Genomic DNA, 16,794 nt, shown 5'->3' on the forward strand with positions numbered 1-16,794 from the left:
TGAGAGAGTGAGAAAACACAAGACAGAGGGGAAGCAGACCCTCTGCTGAGCAGGGAGCCCAACATGGGGTTGGATCCCAGGACCCTGGGATCATGACCTGAGCCCAAGGCAGAGCTTAACCAACTGAGCCACCCAGGTGCCCCAGTAATTTTATTATCATAAACAATGCAGGGGCATCTGGCTGGCTCAGTCAGTGGAGCATGAGACTCTTGATCTTAGGGTTGTAGTCTGAGCCCCACACTGGGTGTACAGATCACTTTTAAAAAATAATAAAATGTGGGGCGCCTGGGTAGCGCAGTCGTTAAGCGTCTGCCTTCGGCTCAGGGCGTGATCCTGGCGTTCTGGGATCGAGCCCCATATATCAGGCTCCTCCGCTGGAAGTCTGCGTCTTCCTCTCCCACTCCCCCTGCTTGTGTTCCCTATCTGGCTGGCTGTCTCTCTGTCAAATAAATAAATAAAATCTTTAAAAATAAATAAATAAATAAATAAATAAATAATAATAAAATGCATAAAACCCAAACAATGCAGAGAAGACCAACCTTACAGCTAAATCTTTGCACTCATCCTCAACAAACAACGAGTTTGTTTTAGTCTAGAGAGACCCTTCTGATTGGAAACTCGCCAGACCTTAGCTGCTCTGCTTCCATAGAAGACTAAGCCAGATTCTCCGCAACCTTCAACAAGCTATAGGGACCCTCTTCCCCTAAGCTTTCTACCTGTACCAGTTCATCCTCAACCTTCTCCTCAGTCCTCTAAATCACCTCTGTCCTTGATGAACCAAGGAGCTGGGGACCAGAGACTCTAAGGATATACCAGAGAAAGGAATCACTGCATTATGTATCATCGATGGCATTTCTTGTCTTTTTCTTCCGTCTACTCAAAGGAAGCGAGGAAAAGGGGGGAAATGAGACTTTTGTTGTTGCCAGATCAAGTACCTGCTTGTACAACTTTTTTTTTTTTTTACAATAAAAAATTGCCTTCTTACAGCAGGTGGTTAAAGTAAGGTTAGAAATCTTTACGCGCATCTTATGATTCTTTTCGTATGACAAATTCCTAGAAGTGTTAGATCAAGAAGTAGGCAGACTTTTAAGGCTTTTAATACTGATGGACACAAACTGTTCTCCAGAAAGTTGTAGCAATTCACAACAGTTCACAATTCTTGGGATGGAATAAAAGTTCTTAGAAGGCAAATACCATGCCTATTCAAAGAATCTAGTACAATTTTTTAAAAATCTGTATCTGTAGAAATATATAGTACTTTCTCTTTTTTAATCAGAAGATCACAGTATCTTGTGAAGAACTCTACTTAGGACTCAATGGTCCTAAATCATAAATAATTTAAATTATAAATCACATTTCACAAGAGTTGCCAGTAACAAACTAATTATTACCAATATATATCACATTTTTTATTATGTTTCATACATCATTTACTATAAAAATTATGAGATTTCCATCACCATTTCAAGAATAAATCCAAGATTTGGTGGCAGAAGGCCCATATTTGCTGTAAATTATACTTCTATAAGATAAATTAGGAGTTCTCCTAAGGAATCATCAAGCTTTTTAGAACTTCTAGAGGGACACTATATTCTTTTTAAAAGACTATTCAAAATTATAAGAGTAAACAACAACAAAAGAACATACATAAGAATCCACTCAGTTCATCTACCTGATCAATCTTTACTAATTACTATTACATCATACAGGCACTCTGTATTACTTTATCACTTGACTCCTTATACTTTTGAATACTAAGCTTCCTTCTAACTCAGTGTTCTACCTTCTATTCCTCAGATACCACCTAAAGAGAAGCTACAGCACTTAAGTATGGTTTTATGTGGCTTAATTCAGCAGTAATAATTGTGTGTACCAGGAGAAACTGCTCTGTAACCTTTAAAATGTTATGTCTCAATCTAGAGCCCAGTTTCTTTATCTGCAAATTGAGGGAGATGAACTAGCTCAGAGGATTTCAAGCTACACTCCATATAAGACTAAGGGTGTCAGGGAGGCGCACCTCAGGAACCACCACATAGGATAAAGTAAAAACTAGGCAAGGAGGGTTGCCAGAATGGCTTCCCAGCTCTGTTTTAACCAAATTAACTAAACCAAAATATATAGGTATTGAGAGAGAGAGTTGACCCTGGAACAACAGGGGGGTTAGGGCACTGAGCCTTGATGCAGTCTACATATAACTTTTGACTCCCTCAAAACTAATACCCTACTGTTGACCAGAAGCCTTCCCAATAACAAGAGTCAATTAACACATACTTTGTATTTGTACTACATACCATATTCTTACAATAAAGTGAGCGAGAGAAAAGAAAATATTAAGAAAATCATTAGAAGAGAAAATACATTTACTACACTGGACTCTATAAAAAAAAATTCACACACAAGTGGAACGATGCAGTTCAACTCCATGTTGTTCAAGGGCCAACTCTATATCTTATCTAAAACTCGTAACTCTAAAAGCGTAAGCAGTCAGGGATGCTTGGGTGGCTCAGTCGGTTAAGCAGCCAGTTCTTGATTTTGGCTCAGGTCATTACCTCAGAGTCCTGGGATCCAGCCCCACACTTAGCCACTTAGCGGGTAGTCTGCTTGAGGATTTCTCTCCCTCTCCCTCTGCCCCACCAGCTGCTCACGCTTGCTCGCTCTCTCTCTCAAATAAATAAATAAATCTTTAAAAAAAAAAAAAGTGTAAGGGGACTCCAGAATTTGTGTTTTTAATTACTAGCTCACAGCAAAGTACCATCATTTTTAATGTTTTATATAGGTATCCCCAAGCTTTTCAAAAATTCATTTTATGCCACTTCACTTTCATGAAAGACCTACCTGTTTTCACTAACCAAAAGAAACCTGAAGAGGATTTTCATTTTTATGAAAAGAGGTGAAAAGCAAAAATAGCATTCAGCATTTATTTTGCAGGAAGCTGTACCCCAAAGCACTGCACACCTGAAGCAGTGAGAGCAGCTTCCCTGGAACTACACTGAGCATCAAGCCACCATAGCTTTGAACTGTGTGAGCATCTGCGATTTGTCTCAATTAATTCTATGCATCCATTAACAAGATGTATCCTATGATATCAGAAAAGCCTAAGAGAGGTTATTTTTTGGGTCTGAGAACACTAAAAAATGTTTCCGTATAAGTTAATGGCAACTGCTTCTTCACTTTACACTGTTTTTGCTTACGAAAGGTTTCATAGGAAAGCTCTATTTTGCATAGCAGGGGAAACTTGTAGATTTCTAAAAGATTTCACTTAGCAAATATTTTCCTGATTTTTAAAAAATAGCCTGATCAAAAAGAAAATAAGATGATGTAAAAGTCCTCTTTTCCAGCTCTAAACATTCTATAGCCCTAAAATCTTACTTTAGGTAGAACAGTGGTATAGGTAACTACTAAAGATTCAAAAAGGTCCTTTACGGAAAAGGTTTTTAAACAAAAGTTACATTTTATTTTCTTATGATCCATGCTGTATACTCTGGGCCCTCTTTTTTATTGGGGGAAAAAAAGGAGCCAAATTCTTAAACATTTAAAGATAGCTATAGGAAGACTTAATAAGGTAACAGCCCAGAAAGGAATCTCAACCTCCTCAAAACACTTAAATTACTTTATGCAGGCTGCTGTCACCATAAATTCTGGCTCATTGACCTTATCTGGGCCCTCAAAACTGCCTGACAATGTTACTATGCTATCCACGTTGGCAGCTCACTCTCCATAGCAACTATTTCAAATATCCCCTTCTGATGTTTCTCAAACGCTAATAGACTCTGCTTCCCACTCTCAGAAGAGAGCCTCATTTCCTACTTTATTCACAATGAAAACTGAAGCCATTAGAGGGGACCTGTTCACCTTCCTGATAGTGAACGGAAATTACTGTCCCTGTCCTATCAAAATGGAAGCTGCTACAGGTCCTAGATTTGATCGCTTTATCTGGGCTCTAGATTCCGTCCTCTCAAATCTAGTTGGAGACTTCTTTCTGTAATCTCTCAGTAATATCTCTAACCTCTCCCATTTTCCAGGGCTCCTTCCCATCAACATTTAAACATATTTGAGGACCTCCCAATTTTAAAGAAGTCCAAAATTAAAAACTCACTAGCCCCACCTTCCACTCCAATTCTCTAATTCCTCAAATCCCATTCATGCCTCAACTACTCGCACTCTTGCTCATGTCCTCACCAAAATTACCAACAGATACTTTTCAGGCTTTACCTTACTTATTCTCTCAGGAATATTTAAAATTATTAACTATTCACTTCTCATTTCCATGGCTTAATTTATAATTTGCCACCTATAAGAATCACATATATACTGGAGGAAGGAAGGAGAAAGAGATATTAAATCTCGTTCTAAGTGCTAGACCTAAAATTAAGTTACATCTGCACATCCAATTGCTTGTCTGTCTCCATCAAACACTCTCCAACTCAGCAGATCCAAATCTTAATTCATCTTTCCCCTGATCCTCTAGCCCTTTACCAGATTGCTTCTCCAGAGTTCTTCAGGGGATACACCACTAATAAGCTGCCCAAACCATGGTCTGAGAGTCATATCTGAATGTTTTCTCAACCCTCACATCCAATCAACTACTAAAGTCATACCAATTCTCCCTTCTAAATACAGTATATCTCCTAAATCCATTCATCACTTCTCTCCGTCATCAATGCTACCACCTACTGCAGGCCATTATCCTTCTCCTGTATCATTCCAGACATCTCCTGACCCAGCTTTCTCCCCTCCAATTCACTTGCCTGGATCTTCCCATGACACAAATCTAGCATGTTATTCCCCTGCCTAAAACACATCAATTGCTTCCTACCCCCTTAGGAGACAACTAGACTCTTTAGGTTGGCTTACCAGGCATTTATTTTATGGTGTGATCGACCCTCTCTAGCCATATATTCCTCTCTCCATTTACACCTTATTTTCAGATACTTGAACTTGCCCTGCTCTCTGACCCCCAGCCTTCCCTCAAATTGTTCCCTCCACCTAGAGGACCTCTTCCCCTGTTACCTGATTAGCTTCCAGTCAATCACCCTTAAGTTTTCTGCTTAAATACCAATCTCTCCAAGAAGCCTTAGTACAGTGCAGTGGTAGACAATACAGGCTCTGGAGCCACCCTGCCTGGGTTTGAATTCTACTTCCACTGTAACTTCTCTGCATCTCAGTTCCCTGATCATAGAGATGATGATGATGATCTGATGATAACCTCACAGAGTTGTGAGAATTAAATTATTGGAATAATGCCTAGAATATAAATGCTCGATAAACGTTAGCTACACATAAAAGCCTTCTTGGGATCTCCTTGGACTAATTAACTTTGCTAGCACCAACACAGTACACTGAATTGCCTTCATTATAGCACTTATCACACTTGACTATACTCACCTGATTATTTTGCCTTCTCTACTTGATTTTGAGGACAGGGGCCGTATCTGATTTTCTTACCACTATAACCCCAGCTTCTACTTCAGTGTCTAACCCAGACGGGATATCCAATAAACGAACTGAACATTGATTTTAAAAATCTCTTCATCAAAAGAATGAGATGACCAGCCAGACTGGGAGAAAATTATTTGCAAAGGACATATAATAAAAGGCTGTTATCTAAAAGAACACAAAGAACTCTTAAAATTCGACAGTAAGAAACAAACTGATTTTTAAATATGGGCAAAAAATCTGAACAGATACTTAACCAAAGAAGGTATATGGATGGTAAATAAGCACATGTAAAGATGTTCAACATTGTGTATTAGGGAACTGCAAATTAAAACAAAAATGAGATACCGCTGCATACCTATTAGAATAGCGAAAATCCAAAACACTGACAACACCAAATGCTGGTGAGGATGTGGAGCAATAGGAACTCTGGTGGAAATTAAAAATTGTACAGCCTCTTTGGAAGACAATACCGCAGTTTCTCTAAATACAATCTTGTCTCTAAATACAATACAAATACTCCTTGGTATTTACCCAAATGAGCTGAAAACTTATTTACACACAAAAGCCTGCATATGGATATCTACAGCAGCTTTACTCATAATTGCCAAAATTTGATAGCAACCAAAAAGTCCTTCAGTAGGTAAATGGATAAACTCTAATTCATCCAGAAAACAGAATATTCAGCACTTTAAAAAAGAAAAGAAAAGGCGCTATAAGGCCATGAAAAGGCTATATACTGTACAGTCCCACTTAGACGACATGCTGGAAAGGCAAAGCTATGGAGACAGTGAAAAGATCAGCAATTGCCAGGGGTTGGGGGCAGCGGGGTGAGAGGGAAACAAGCAGCGCACAGTAGATTTTAGGGCAGCGAAACTATTCTGTAGAATACTATAACGGTGGATACATGCCACTGTACATTTGGGATACACCCACAGAATGCAGATCACTAAGAGTGAACCCAAATGTAAACTATGGACTTGGATGTTAATTTATCAATGTGGTGTCATCAACTGGAACAAAAGTACCACTCTGGTGCAGGATGCTGATAGTGCAGGAAGGTGGGGACAGGCAGGGGGAAATACATGGGAACTCTCTGTAGTTTCTGCTCAATTTTGCAGTGAATCTAAAACTGCTCCCCCAAATAGTCTTTTTTTTCATATAGTCTATTTTTTTAAAAAATCTTCTGTTACTTTAAAAACATCCTTTAAATACCTCTACTCTATTTACTGAGCTATAGAGAGCAATTTTAAGACTCTAGATCAGCCTTTCTCCAAGACTGCGCATCTAAGCCACAGAAAATCTAAATGGCTGTTGTCTTAATTCTTCCAAGAATGAACATAGCTAGAACCATCCTAGACACATAGGAGAGAAGTTAATTCATTGCGTAGAGTGGGTGCTTTAAATGCTTGTTGCCGCCTTACACTTATATCTTCCTTTTGTGTGTGTGAGTGTACAAGCAATTTATTGGGGACTACTCCTGGAAACATCTATGAGGCATCAAGGAGACAGGACTGGGCAGTGGAAGAAGCTAAACTGCAAGACTGGATGCAGTCACAACAAAGATCTCAGCTGATCCCACAAGGAGCCCTGGAGCTATGACAGCCCTTCAGAGTTGTACAGAAATGAAACAAGGGTGCTATAGATCTTCCTTTTCACACGGTGTCATTACTCCAGAACTATTTTCTCTTAATTTCCAGGCTCCTTCAGCATGCTCCACCTTACCTTAGACGAAATTTACATGGACTTTTGATTTTGTTTTGTTTTAACAATCAAACTAACACAACTAATGCTCTATTTCTGTTTCTAGCTCAACCCTGCAAATAATCCATATTTAAAAACCAAAATATCTAATAAGAACACATTCAATATGAACAGAATTAAAATAATAAACAAGTGACTTAAGACAGACAAAACTCAAAAATGATGTTTTTCATCTAAAGAAAATCCTTCACCTTTATTACTTCATCACTCAATAACAATTACAAGCCACCTCAATTTACAAAGTAATTTCAGGTATCTTTTCAGTTCCCCAGCCCCTTACCTGATTACCCTCCCTGCCACTACATGTTCCCCAAATACCCCATACACCTTTCTGTTACAATGATCATACTTAAAACAATGTGTTCAATGTCTGTTTTCCCTCATCTATTCACAGCGTGTGGGCAGGAATTAGGTGTGTCTGTTCTCCACTGTGAATTTAGTACCTACCTTTGTGCCTGGTGTATAGCTGGTACTCAATGAATGTTTGGTGACTAAATGAAGTTTCCCCAAAATGATAAACTAAAAAGCAACTCTTTGTATCTCACTGGTAACTTAATTATCTAAGCAATTACATGTCTATCTACCAAGAACGGTATATAAACTTGTTAAATCACTACAACAGATATCCCATCATGCTTTCAGAAAACTTACCAAAACTACTGACTAGACTTAGTTTAAATAGTAAAATGTGAAGTTTTCTTTCTCATACCAACCGCATACCTCAGTGAGCTCACTGGCCTTTTTGAGAGGGTATACTTTTCGAGGGCAGGGCTTAAAAGGTTATCATTCTCTCTCCACCCTTTCAGAGCCAAACTTCTTGAAAATAATGTCTGTAAGCACCAATTACTGCCTCATCTTTCTCTCCTTTACTCACATCAAACTGGCTTTCACATTCACTGTATCACTGAATCCAATCTCTTCAAAGTCAATAACAACCTTGTTATAGCTAAGTCCAAGGACTATATTTTGGTCCTTCTCTTACTCAACCTTAACAGTGTTGACACTGCTTTTGATTTTTTCAGTCTTTTAGGTGTAACCGAAGAGATTTACTGCTCAGGAGTTCCTGCTATGACTTCAATTCAGTGTTCATGTAGTAAACTACCATAGGTGTTAGAAGAAAAAAAAAGTGGGATTCTAACTCCCTACTTTGCCCTTACAAACCCAGTCACAACCTAAAGTAGTAAGAATAATTTTAACCTACTCCCTCCCCCCACCATCTTTGAAAACAAAGTGAGATATGGGTAAGGGAAGGGACAGCATGAGGGTCTTCTCGCTTCTTAACTCAAAAATAAAAAGGCAGGAATGGGGGCACCTGGGTGGCGCAGTCGTTAAGCGTCTGCCTTCAGCTCAGGGCGTGATCCCGGCGTTCTGGGATCCAGCCCCGCATCAGGCTCCTCCGCTAGGAGCCTGCGTCTTCCTCTCCCACTCCCCCTGCTTGTGTTCCCTCTCTCGCTGGCTGTCTCTCTCTGTCAAATAAATAAATAAAATCTTTTTAAAAAAAATAGGCAGGAATAAGCTATAAAATCTTTCCAAGTTCTGGGGCGCCTGGGTGGCACAGTTGGTTAAGCAGGCTGCCTTCGGCTCAGGTCATGATCCCACAGTCCTGAGATGGAGCCCCATGTCCAGCTCCCTGCTCAGTAGGGAGGCTGCTTCTCCCTCTCCCTTCCGCCCCCACCTGCCCCACTTGTGCTCTCCCCCTCTCTCTCGCGAATAAAATCTAAAAAACAAAAAAACAAAAAAACTTCCAAGTTCTAATGAAAAAGATAAATATGTGATTAAAGTCATCTATCCCTATTTTAACATACATTTTGTAATAATAAAATGTATATTGCGTTTTTGTACTTAAACTAAATAACTTACTTTAACCTCTTTAATAATAAAATATGGTAGCTTTTAATCATGACTAGAAATGTCATATGACATTGATTATAATATTAAAAACACAATTTATTTCACTTTAAAAACAGACAAGACCCTTTGTAGACACACTGGCAGGCAGCATAATTTTACAGAATTCACCTTACACAATAAATCTTTTAGAACCATCAAAATTGGCTCTCTTTCTTCTTTCAAAAGAAATTAAAATTTGCATACAAATTACACAGTTAAATCTCATTTGTCAATGATAGGGCATGGACTCTGAAAAATGTCATGTTCCTTCAACACCAGTTTTATAGCTTCTAAATAGTGATTGTTATGCCTCCCCCATCTGGCAATGAATACAAAAACAGGAACATTCAAATGACCTTGAAAAGGGCTGCTTCACTCTCCACATAAAGTATTTCTTTGGTATCTTAATAAGTCAACAAATCAATTTCAAATGCAAATGAATATAAAATAATACTCATAATTCAGATTAATTTCCCCACAAGAATGTTAACTAATTGCAAATGCCTACCTATTTTCCTCTTAATGTGTTCTCTAGCTCTTTATTGTAAATGTAAAAGACCACCTTCATTAAACAGATGACATTGAAGAGCCCCTCAGAGATGAAGGACTTTGCTCAAGGGCACAAATCAGGTCAATACTGGAAATGGAACTTGGATACCAAATGCAAGTGATTTAACTTACATTCTAACAATTTATCTTTTTTTTTAACTGTAGTAGATAACACTTATAAAATTTATCATCTTAATCATTTTTAAGTGTGCAGTTAGCTATATACACATTGTTAACAGTTCAAGAAAAGCTTTTAATAGATTAATCTAATATAAAAATATAGTTTTGTGGAAATATACCTTCCTAAATAACTCATGGTTAGCTACAGAGCAAATTTTTTAAAATTTCAAGAGTAGGGATTTCAGATAAGCTATTTGACTTTATGACATCATTGATGTATAAATGTTGGGTATCAGAGCCAATGGCCAAGAAAGAATTCTTGAGATGTCTTCAGTGAAAAAAAGTGGTTTTACTAAAGCACAGAGACAGGACCTGTGGCAGAAAGAGCTATACTGGCGCTATGACCAGTGACTAGCCACTGAGCCATTGTTAGGGAAAGGTCATATATCACTGTCTAATAAAACCTTTGTCTTGTGACTCTTCAGATGTATGTTAGTAGGCCATATTCTTGGAGGATGACTGCAAACATGTATCTTGGGGGTAAAGATAAAGGAAGTTTCCAAAGGAATTTGTATATGTTAAAGAAGACTTACAGGATCCTGGAGGTCAGGATAATGTTAATCATAGAGGCAGCTGAGTTCCTAGAGAAAAGTCACTCTACCTGGTTCAAGGGCTTGTCAGTGGGCCATAGGCAATAAGGAAATTTAATTTTCTTCTTTTGCCTTTGTTTCCCACATCATCATAAGAAAATAGGAGCCAGAAGGGACTCCCACTTTAGAAATATAGGACAACTTGAGAGCACTGAAAAATATAAGATAGTGGGGCACCTGTGTAGCTCAGTCAGTTAACCAGCCAGCTTTTGATTTCAGCTCAGGTCATGATAGGGTCCTGGGATCGAGCCCCATGTTGATCTCTGCACTCAGTGGGGGAATCTGCTTGAGGATTCTCTCTCCCTCTCCCAGTGCCCCTCCCCCACCCACACAAGCTCAGGGGCGTGCGTGCACACTCTCTAAGATAAATAAATGAATCTTTTTTAAAAATGTGATATTAGCGGATTATAACTGACTGTATAAAGGATCCATAATAAATACACAAATAAGCAATAAGGAAATGTTCTTCCTTATAATAGAATGCTAATAGTATAGAAGGAATGATGGAATTAGAAAAATTACCATTTTACATCATAGTAATATTTTTTCTTAACATCAATATATGTTAAGACTAGTGGGTCAAAGTCTGATGAGAAACAGGAGATTTACATAATCTCAATGTACCTCCCTATAAATTAGTTAAAAATCACAAAGGTAGAAGTAGTAACTTGTTAGTGGAAAAACCTGGTGAACAACACTTCAGCCAAGTAAAGTTAACATCACCAATAATGGGATAAATCCATACCACTTCTTCGAGACTCCTGCCAAAATAATCACGAGGAAACACCAGACAAACCTAAAGCGGGAACAGTCAACAAAAAGGCCTGTACTCTTCAAAAATATCAATGCCATCAAAGCTAAAGAAAGGCTGAAGAGCTTCTCCAACAAAGACTAAAGAGACAAAACTAAATGCAAGGCATGATCCTCGACTACCCTAAGTCAAACTGCTAGAAAAACTGCTATAAATGATATTAATGTGACAACTGGCAACATCTGAATGTCTGCAGACTGGATAACAGTATTGTAGCAATGTTAAAGTTCCTGACTTCCCCGATTTTACTGCGGAAACAAAAGGTGAACTTCCTTGTTTTCAGAAAATACCCACTGACTTACTTAAAAATAAGGGACATGTCTGCAACACATTCTCAAATGGTTCAGAAAAATAATAAGGGGTACCTGGGTGGCTGAGTTGGTTGAGTGGCCAACTCTTGGTTTCAGCTCAGGTCATGATCTCGGCCCCATGAATCCAGCTCCACGCTCTGCCAGGATTCTGCTTGTGCATTCTCTCTCTCCCTCTCCCCCTGGCCCTCCCCCAGGGTGCATGTGCACGTGCGCTCTCTCTCTCTCTCTCTCAAATAAATAAATCTTTCAAAAAAAACAAAGGGAAAAAGAAAAATTATAAGTATATATGAAAAGAGATAAAACTAAACTGTTAACAGCTAGTAAAACTGAAAGGGTTTTGAGAATTACGTACACTATTCTTACAGATTTCCTTAAGTTTGAAATTATTTCAAAATTTAAAAAGTTAAATATGTATATTTATGGATCTATTTTAGAAGTGTCCCCACCACTTCCCTATATTCTTGAAATTCAACTCTGAAACATTCTTATGACTTTGGAGCAAGTACTCTACTTAGCTTGACTTCATATTTTCAAAATAAGTCAAGGTCAAACTTTTTGCCAAACCACAATAAAGATTTGGAAATACCGTGTATGTCTATTGGCAAATTGTGTTAACAAGAATTACTTAAGCTAATCGTTCCATGTTTTCCGTTAGATCTATAAAACATCTGAGTCCTAAACTGCCCCCACTAAAATTATTTCACTTACTTTTTTTAAAGATTTTATTTATTTATTTGAGAGAGAGAGAACACGAGTGGGGGTGGGGGGCAGAGGGAGAGAGAGAAGCCTACTCCCCACTGAGCAGGAAGCCAGATGTGGGGCTTGATCCCAGGACCCTGAGATCATGACCTGAGCTGAAGGCAGGTGCTCAACCAACTGGGCCACCTAGGCGCCAAATTATTTCGCTTATGCCAGACTCCTGTCCATAAAACTACCTTCTAATTACTGCATAGCTATTTTTCTGCCAGTCTGACTCTGATACGTGGAATTTTCCCAAATCCATGACTTTAACTTGTTTATGTCTATACCTTCTGAGGAAAAAAATCAACTGGAAGAAAGAATGAACACGGCCCCAAAGGATGGGGATTTGAACTTTTTTCACAGGGGAGAAGGACACACAGAATTTTTTTTTTTTTTAATGAAACAAGGAATATACAGAAAAAGAGCCTACAGGTATCTAGGAAGATTGCCAGCTATGTCTCAGGGAGAAAATCTCTGTGGTAGATGGGAATATATGCATCCATAAAACAACCTGTAGAAAAACTACAGAACATCAGCAAGGTTTCTAACCCAGTTTAACAATCTTGTTTGTCACTTAACCTAATTGTAAATTGGAAAACTTACAGAATCCACAATATAAATTGTTACTTGACTTGTAATTGGTCAACTTCCAAATACTATTGTCCCATAGCATAAAGACAAAAATATACTTTCTATCAATATTTCTCACAAGAGAGAAATGTGGTAAACTCATGATTTGTCACTAAGGAAAGCATCAAAAGCTTACCACTATGAGCAGTTCCCTGGCTCTTTAACCAACAATCTACTACTAGTTTAAAAGCAGGTTAGCCTGCAGTATAAAAAGATGCTTGCCTTTCAAAACTGGCTAAAGCTGTCAAATTGGATGATTGACCTTACACTATAATCACCTATACTCAGCACTGCCCCAATAGCTAGGGAGCAGAGGAAGTTTCCACAACACCACCCTTCCCCTTCCTGCCCCCCGGCTCCCCAGACTGTGAGCGGATACCAGCAGCCACGAAGCGACCAGAGAAATAGTTTTAATTTCTCCAGAAATGCTGGCTTCCAAATTCAGGTTTTAAACTCTGCAAGAGGGCATCCCAGCAGCGACATTCTCCTCCCTCCGCTAGTGATTCCCGGGGACGTGGCAGCCTGCTCCCCGCCAATGTGGAGAAGCTGGCGGCCTGGGAGAGTGCGGAGTAAACGCGGTGGGAGAGGGGGTGGGAAGCAGAAGCGCGGCTTCATACTTGAGGTCACCCTGACCTCTGACTTCGCCCCCGCCCCCCAACGCTGGCGACCCGGAAGGAGTCCGGAGCAGGCCCCAGAACTCTGAGCTCGAGCTACAGACCGGGCTGGGCCTGCAGGCCGGTCAGGTTTGTGGGAGACGATGACCTTCGCCAAGACTCTCACAGGGTCAGCACACTGAGGCTGGACCGTCACCGGGCTCGGCCCACCCCTCCGGGACTCACCGCCCGCCGGAGCTGCCCTGGAGCCGCAGCCCGGAACATGGTCTCTGCTCCCGTCCGCCTCGCAGCACCGTCAGCCTTCCACCATCCGGGAGGAGAACCTAGCAGGGCCGCCTTTGCGAGTCACTAAAACGCTCGCGAGACGCGCGAACGAGAGCGGAGTCGCCTCCGGCGAAGAGGGCGAGCTCACGGTTTCTGTCTGCCCATTGGGCAGTCGCGCAACCAATGGGGAGGGCGGAAAGTTAGGGAGCGGACTTGGAAGTAGGGCAAAGGTGAAGCTTTGCTCTGGGAGGCCGCGGGTGAAGTGCGGCGGGCGGCCGGACCCGCGGCCGGACCGAATGCCTGGCGGAGCTGGTGAATTGCAGGTGACGGTGGCCCAGAAGGCCAATCAGACCCACGTGTGCACCGTTGTTAAGTGAACTTTCTCCCTGAGCTGCTGACGTCAATCTCCTGGCTTCCCAGCCCTCTCACTCCAATTTTTCTTTTGCTCGCTCGTTCATGCACACATATCAACGCTACACCTGTAACGTGGTGAACACATTTTCCAGGTCAGGGGAATATAATAAAAGGATGCATGAGATGTTGACTTCACCAGACTCTGGAGGAAACATACAAGTAAACATATTCCTTTATGGAAAGAGGGATTCACCAAACTGTTGATATTTGAGCTAGGTTCTAGACCAAAAAACCGTGTGGGCGAATACCCATAAGGGAAAGGTCCAAGGACAGGCACAGGACTGTGTGCTGCCTGCAGAAAGTGGCAAAATGGCTGGAACAATAGATTGGGCAAGGCCTTGAATGTGGGGAACTTGGGGCCCACCCTGGTCCTCTCCTCTTCCCACTCTACCTGTCACTGGGCACCCCACCCACATCCTGGCTTCAGAGCCTCTGGCTGTCAAATCTCTCCTGACCTTTGGATCCATGTATATACAGGCCTGCTTGGGCATGTCCTCAGGATGTCCTGCAACATCTCAAACCCACGTGTACACAATTGACAACATTCCCTTCCAGATTTAATTCTTCTGGATTCCCTTTTTTAGGGAAAGCTTTCCACCTCCACCCAACTTTTCAAGCCAGAAACCTAGGGACCATCCTTGCCTCCTTTCTCTCCTTCATTCCCTTATCCTACCAGTCACTAAGTTCTAGCAATTCCACTCCCGAACAGCTCCCAAATCCATCTAGGGCTCTCTTCTACCCCCACTCCATGTTTGGATTGCTCTAGTTGCCTTCTTACTGTTCTCCCAGCTTCTAGTCTTCACCCTTTAATCCATCTCCCACTGCAACCAAAGGGCACTTTCAAAAGGGTAGTTTGGTGATGTTACTCCCCTGTTGAACACACTTCAGTGGCCCCCCATGGGCTTTTAAGATAAAATGCAAACCCCTTAACATGACATATAAGCCCTATGTGAGTTAATCGTTTCCTTTCTCTTGAGCCTTGTCTTCCCCCCACCCTCATCCCCCATGGCCATACAGAACTTCCTTCATATCCTCCAATGCCCTACCCACTCTGCCTTCCCACTCTTTTTTTCCTCATTCTCCCTTTACTGCTTCAACTGTTTAATATCTATTCATTCTTGAAATTTTGGCTTGCACATTCCTCCCCCCACTAACTCTGAATGAGCTACTTCTCCCATGTGCCCCTATTTTTACCTGTACTTTCTCTATATTGGCAATTGTCACATGGGTTGCAATGCCTTGGTTACCTCTCTGTCTCACCCACCCAACTGTAAGGCCTGTAAAGGCAGACAATATGTCCTATCTCTTTTTTTTTTATTGTGTCTTCAAACCTTGCACAGTGCCTGGCTCATAGTAGGCCTTTGGTCAGTATTTGTTGAATGAATCAACAAACCAATAAAAGGACTTGCTACAAAAGTCTGAACTTTACCATGAAATTTTTAAGTAGGGGAGTGATATGTTCAGAAATGGTCTCAATTCCCAATTTATCAATCACCTACTTTTCCATCCTTGTCAAGTCTAACCTAATAAATCCCATTAGCTTTACCTTCGAAAGATGTCTGGAAGTCAATAACTTCTACCAACACCTCTTTATTCCTCCATGACAACCACCTTCCCTATCTTCTCTCACCTGGATAACTGCAGGAGCTTCCTAACTGTTCTTTCTGTGTATCCCCTGGCCTCCTGAAGTCTCTTCTCCAAACGTCAAACTGATTGTGTTCTCTGCTCAAAGCCCTCTTCTATTACTGTGCCCCAGACATAGGCCTTGCTGCTCTTGAACTCACCAAGTGGCTCCCATATCAGGGCTTTGAACTTTGCTTGTTCCCTCTGCCTGAAATGCGCTTTCCTGGAGATCCACATGGCTCTTTTCAACACCTCATTCAGATCTCAGCTCAAAAGCCCCATTTTCAGAAAGGCCAACCTTGACCACTTTGGCTAAAATAGCCCCCTTCCCTTTTGTTTGATTTTTCTGCTTGACATTTGTCACCACCGAACAGGATACACATTTTTTGTTCATTTGTTTATTGCTGATCAGCTTGAATGGGAATGTAGGTGCTCTGGAGCAAGGACTTTGAGTCAACAAACGTTCTAAGGGCCCGTGCTCAGCTTTTGCTCTTTGCTCTTTCCTCTTCCCCACCTCTACTCCACCTTTAACGTTCCACTCAGGGACATTTCTTCTATAGGGTCTTCCCTGATCTTCCAGAAGAAATGAATCCTTCCCTCTTCTTCATCCTCCTGGTTCTGTGAACAATGAGGTAAGGACTCAGCTTGAACATATGTTGCAACCACTTGACGATGTCCGTGCCCATGAGGAGACTGGAGCTGTTGGACGCCCCCCAGTGAATCCTCTGTGGAAGGGACAATTTAGTATTCCACTTACCACTGCGTTTGCCTCCCAGTCCGGTCCCCCACTCGACTTATATCTGAGTCCTATGGAAGTGGAAGGAAGAGGCAAGAGTACTTTAAGTAAAAACTGAAAGGGATATTTAACTAAAAACCATGTCAAAATGGGTACACAAGCTAACCTTCTTCCATGCCTCCCCACCCATGACAAAGCAAAACAAAAGCAGGGAGGACATTCCCCAGCCTCACCCCCATGG

The 16,794-nt window shown here is 41.0% G+C and overlaps 1 protein-coding gene across 2 annotated transcripts in view; it reads right to left on the bottom strand.

The window, feature by feature from the left end:
* ETFA (electron transfer flavoprotein subunit alpha) overlaps positions 1-13,899 on the bottom strand; it is a 75,673-nt gene extending 61,774 nt beyond the window's left edge. For both annotated transcript variants that reach the window (XM_008712062.2, XM_040642939.1), the window contains exon 1: positions 13,742-13,899. In XM_008712062.2, coding sequence (XP_008710284.1) covers positions 13,742-13,780 — 39 coding nt within the window. In that variant the 5' untranslated portion in view covers positions 13,781-13,899. The remainder of the gene's footprint in view (positions 1-13,741) is intronic.
* Between the last annotated feature and the right edge of the window lie 2,895 nt (positions 13,900-16,794).

The sequence above is a fragment of the Ursus maritimus genome, unplaced genomic scaffold, assembly GCF_017311325.1.
Source record: "Ursus maritimus isolate PB19 unplaced genomic scaffold, ASM1731132v1 scaffold_27, whole genome shotgun sequence".
Classification (NCBI taxonomy): Eukaryota; Metazoa; Chordata; class Mammalia; order Carnivora; family Ursidae; genus Ursus; species Ursus maritimus.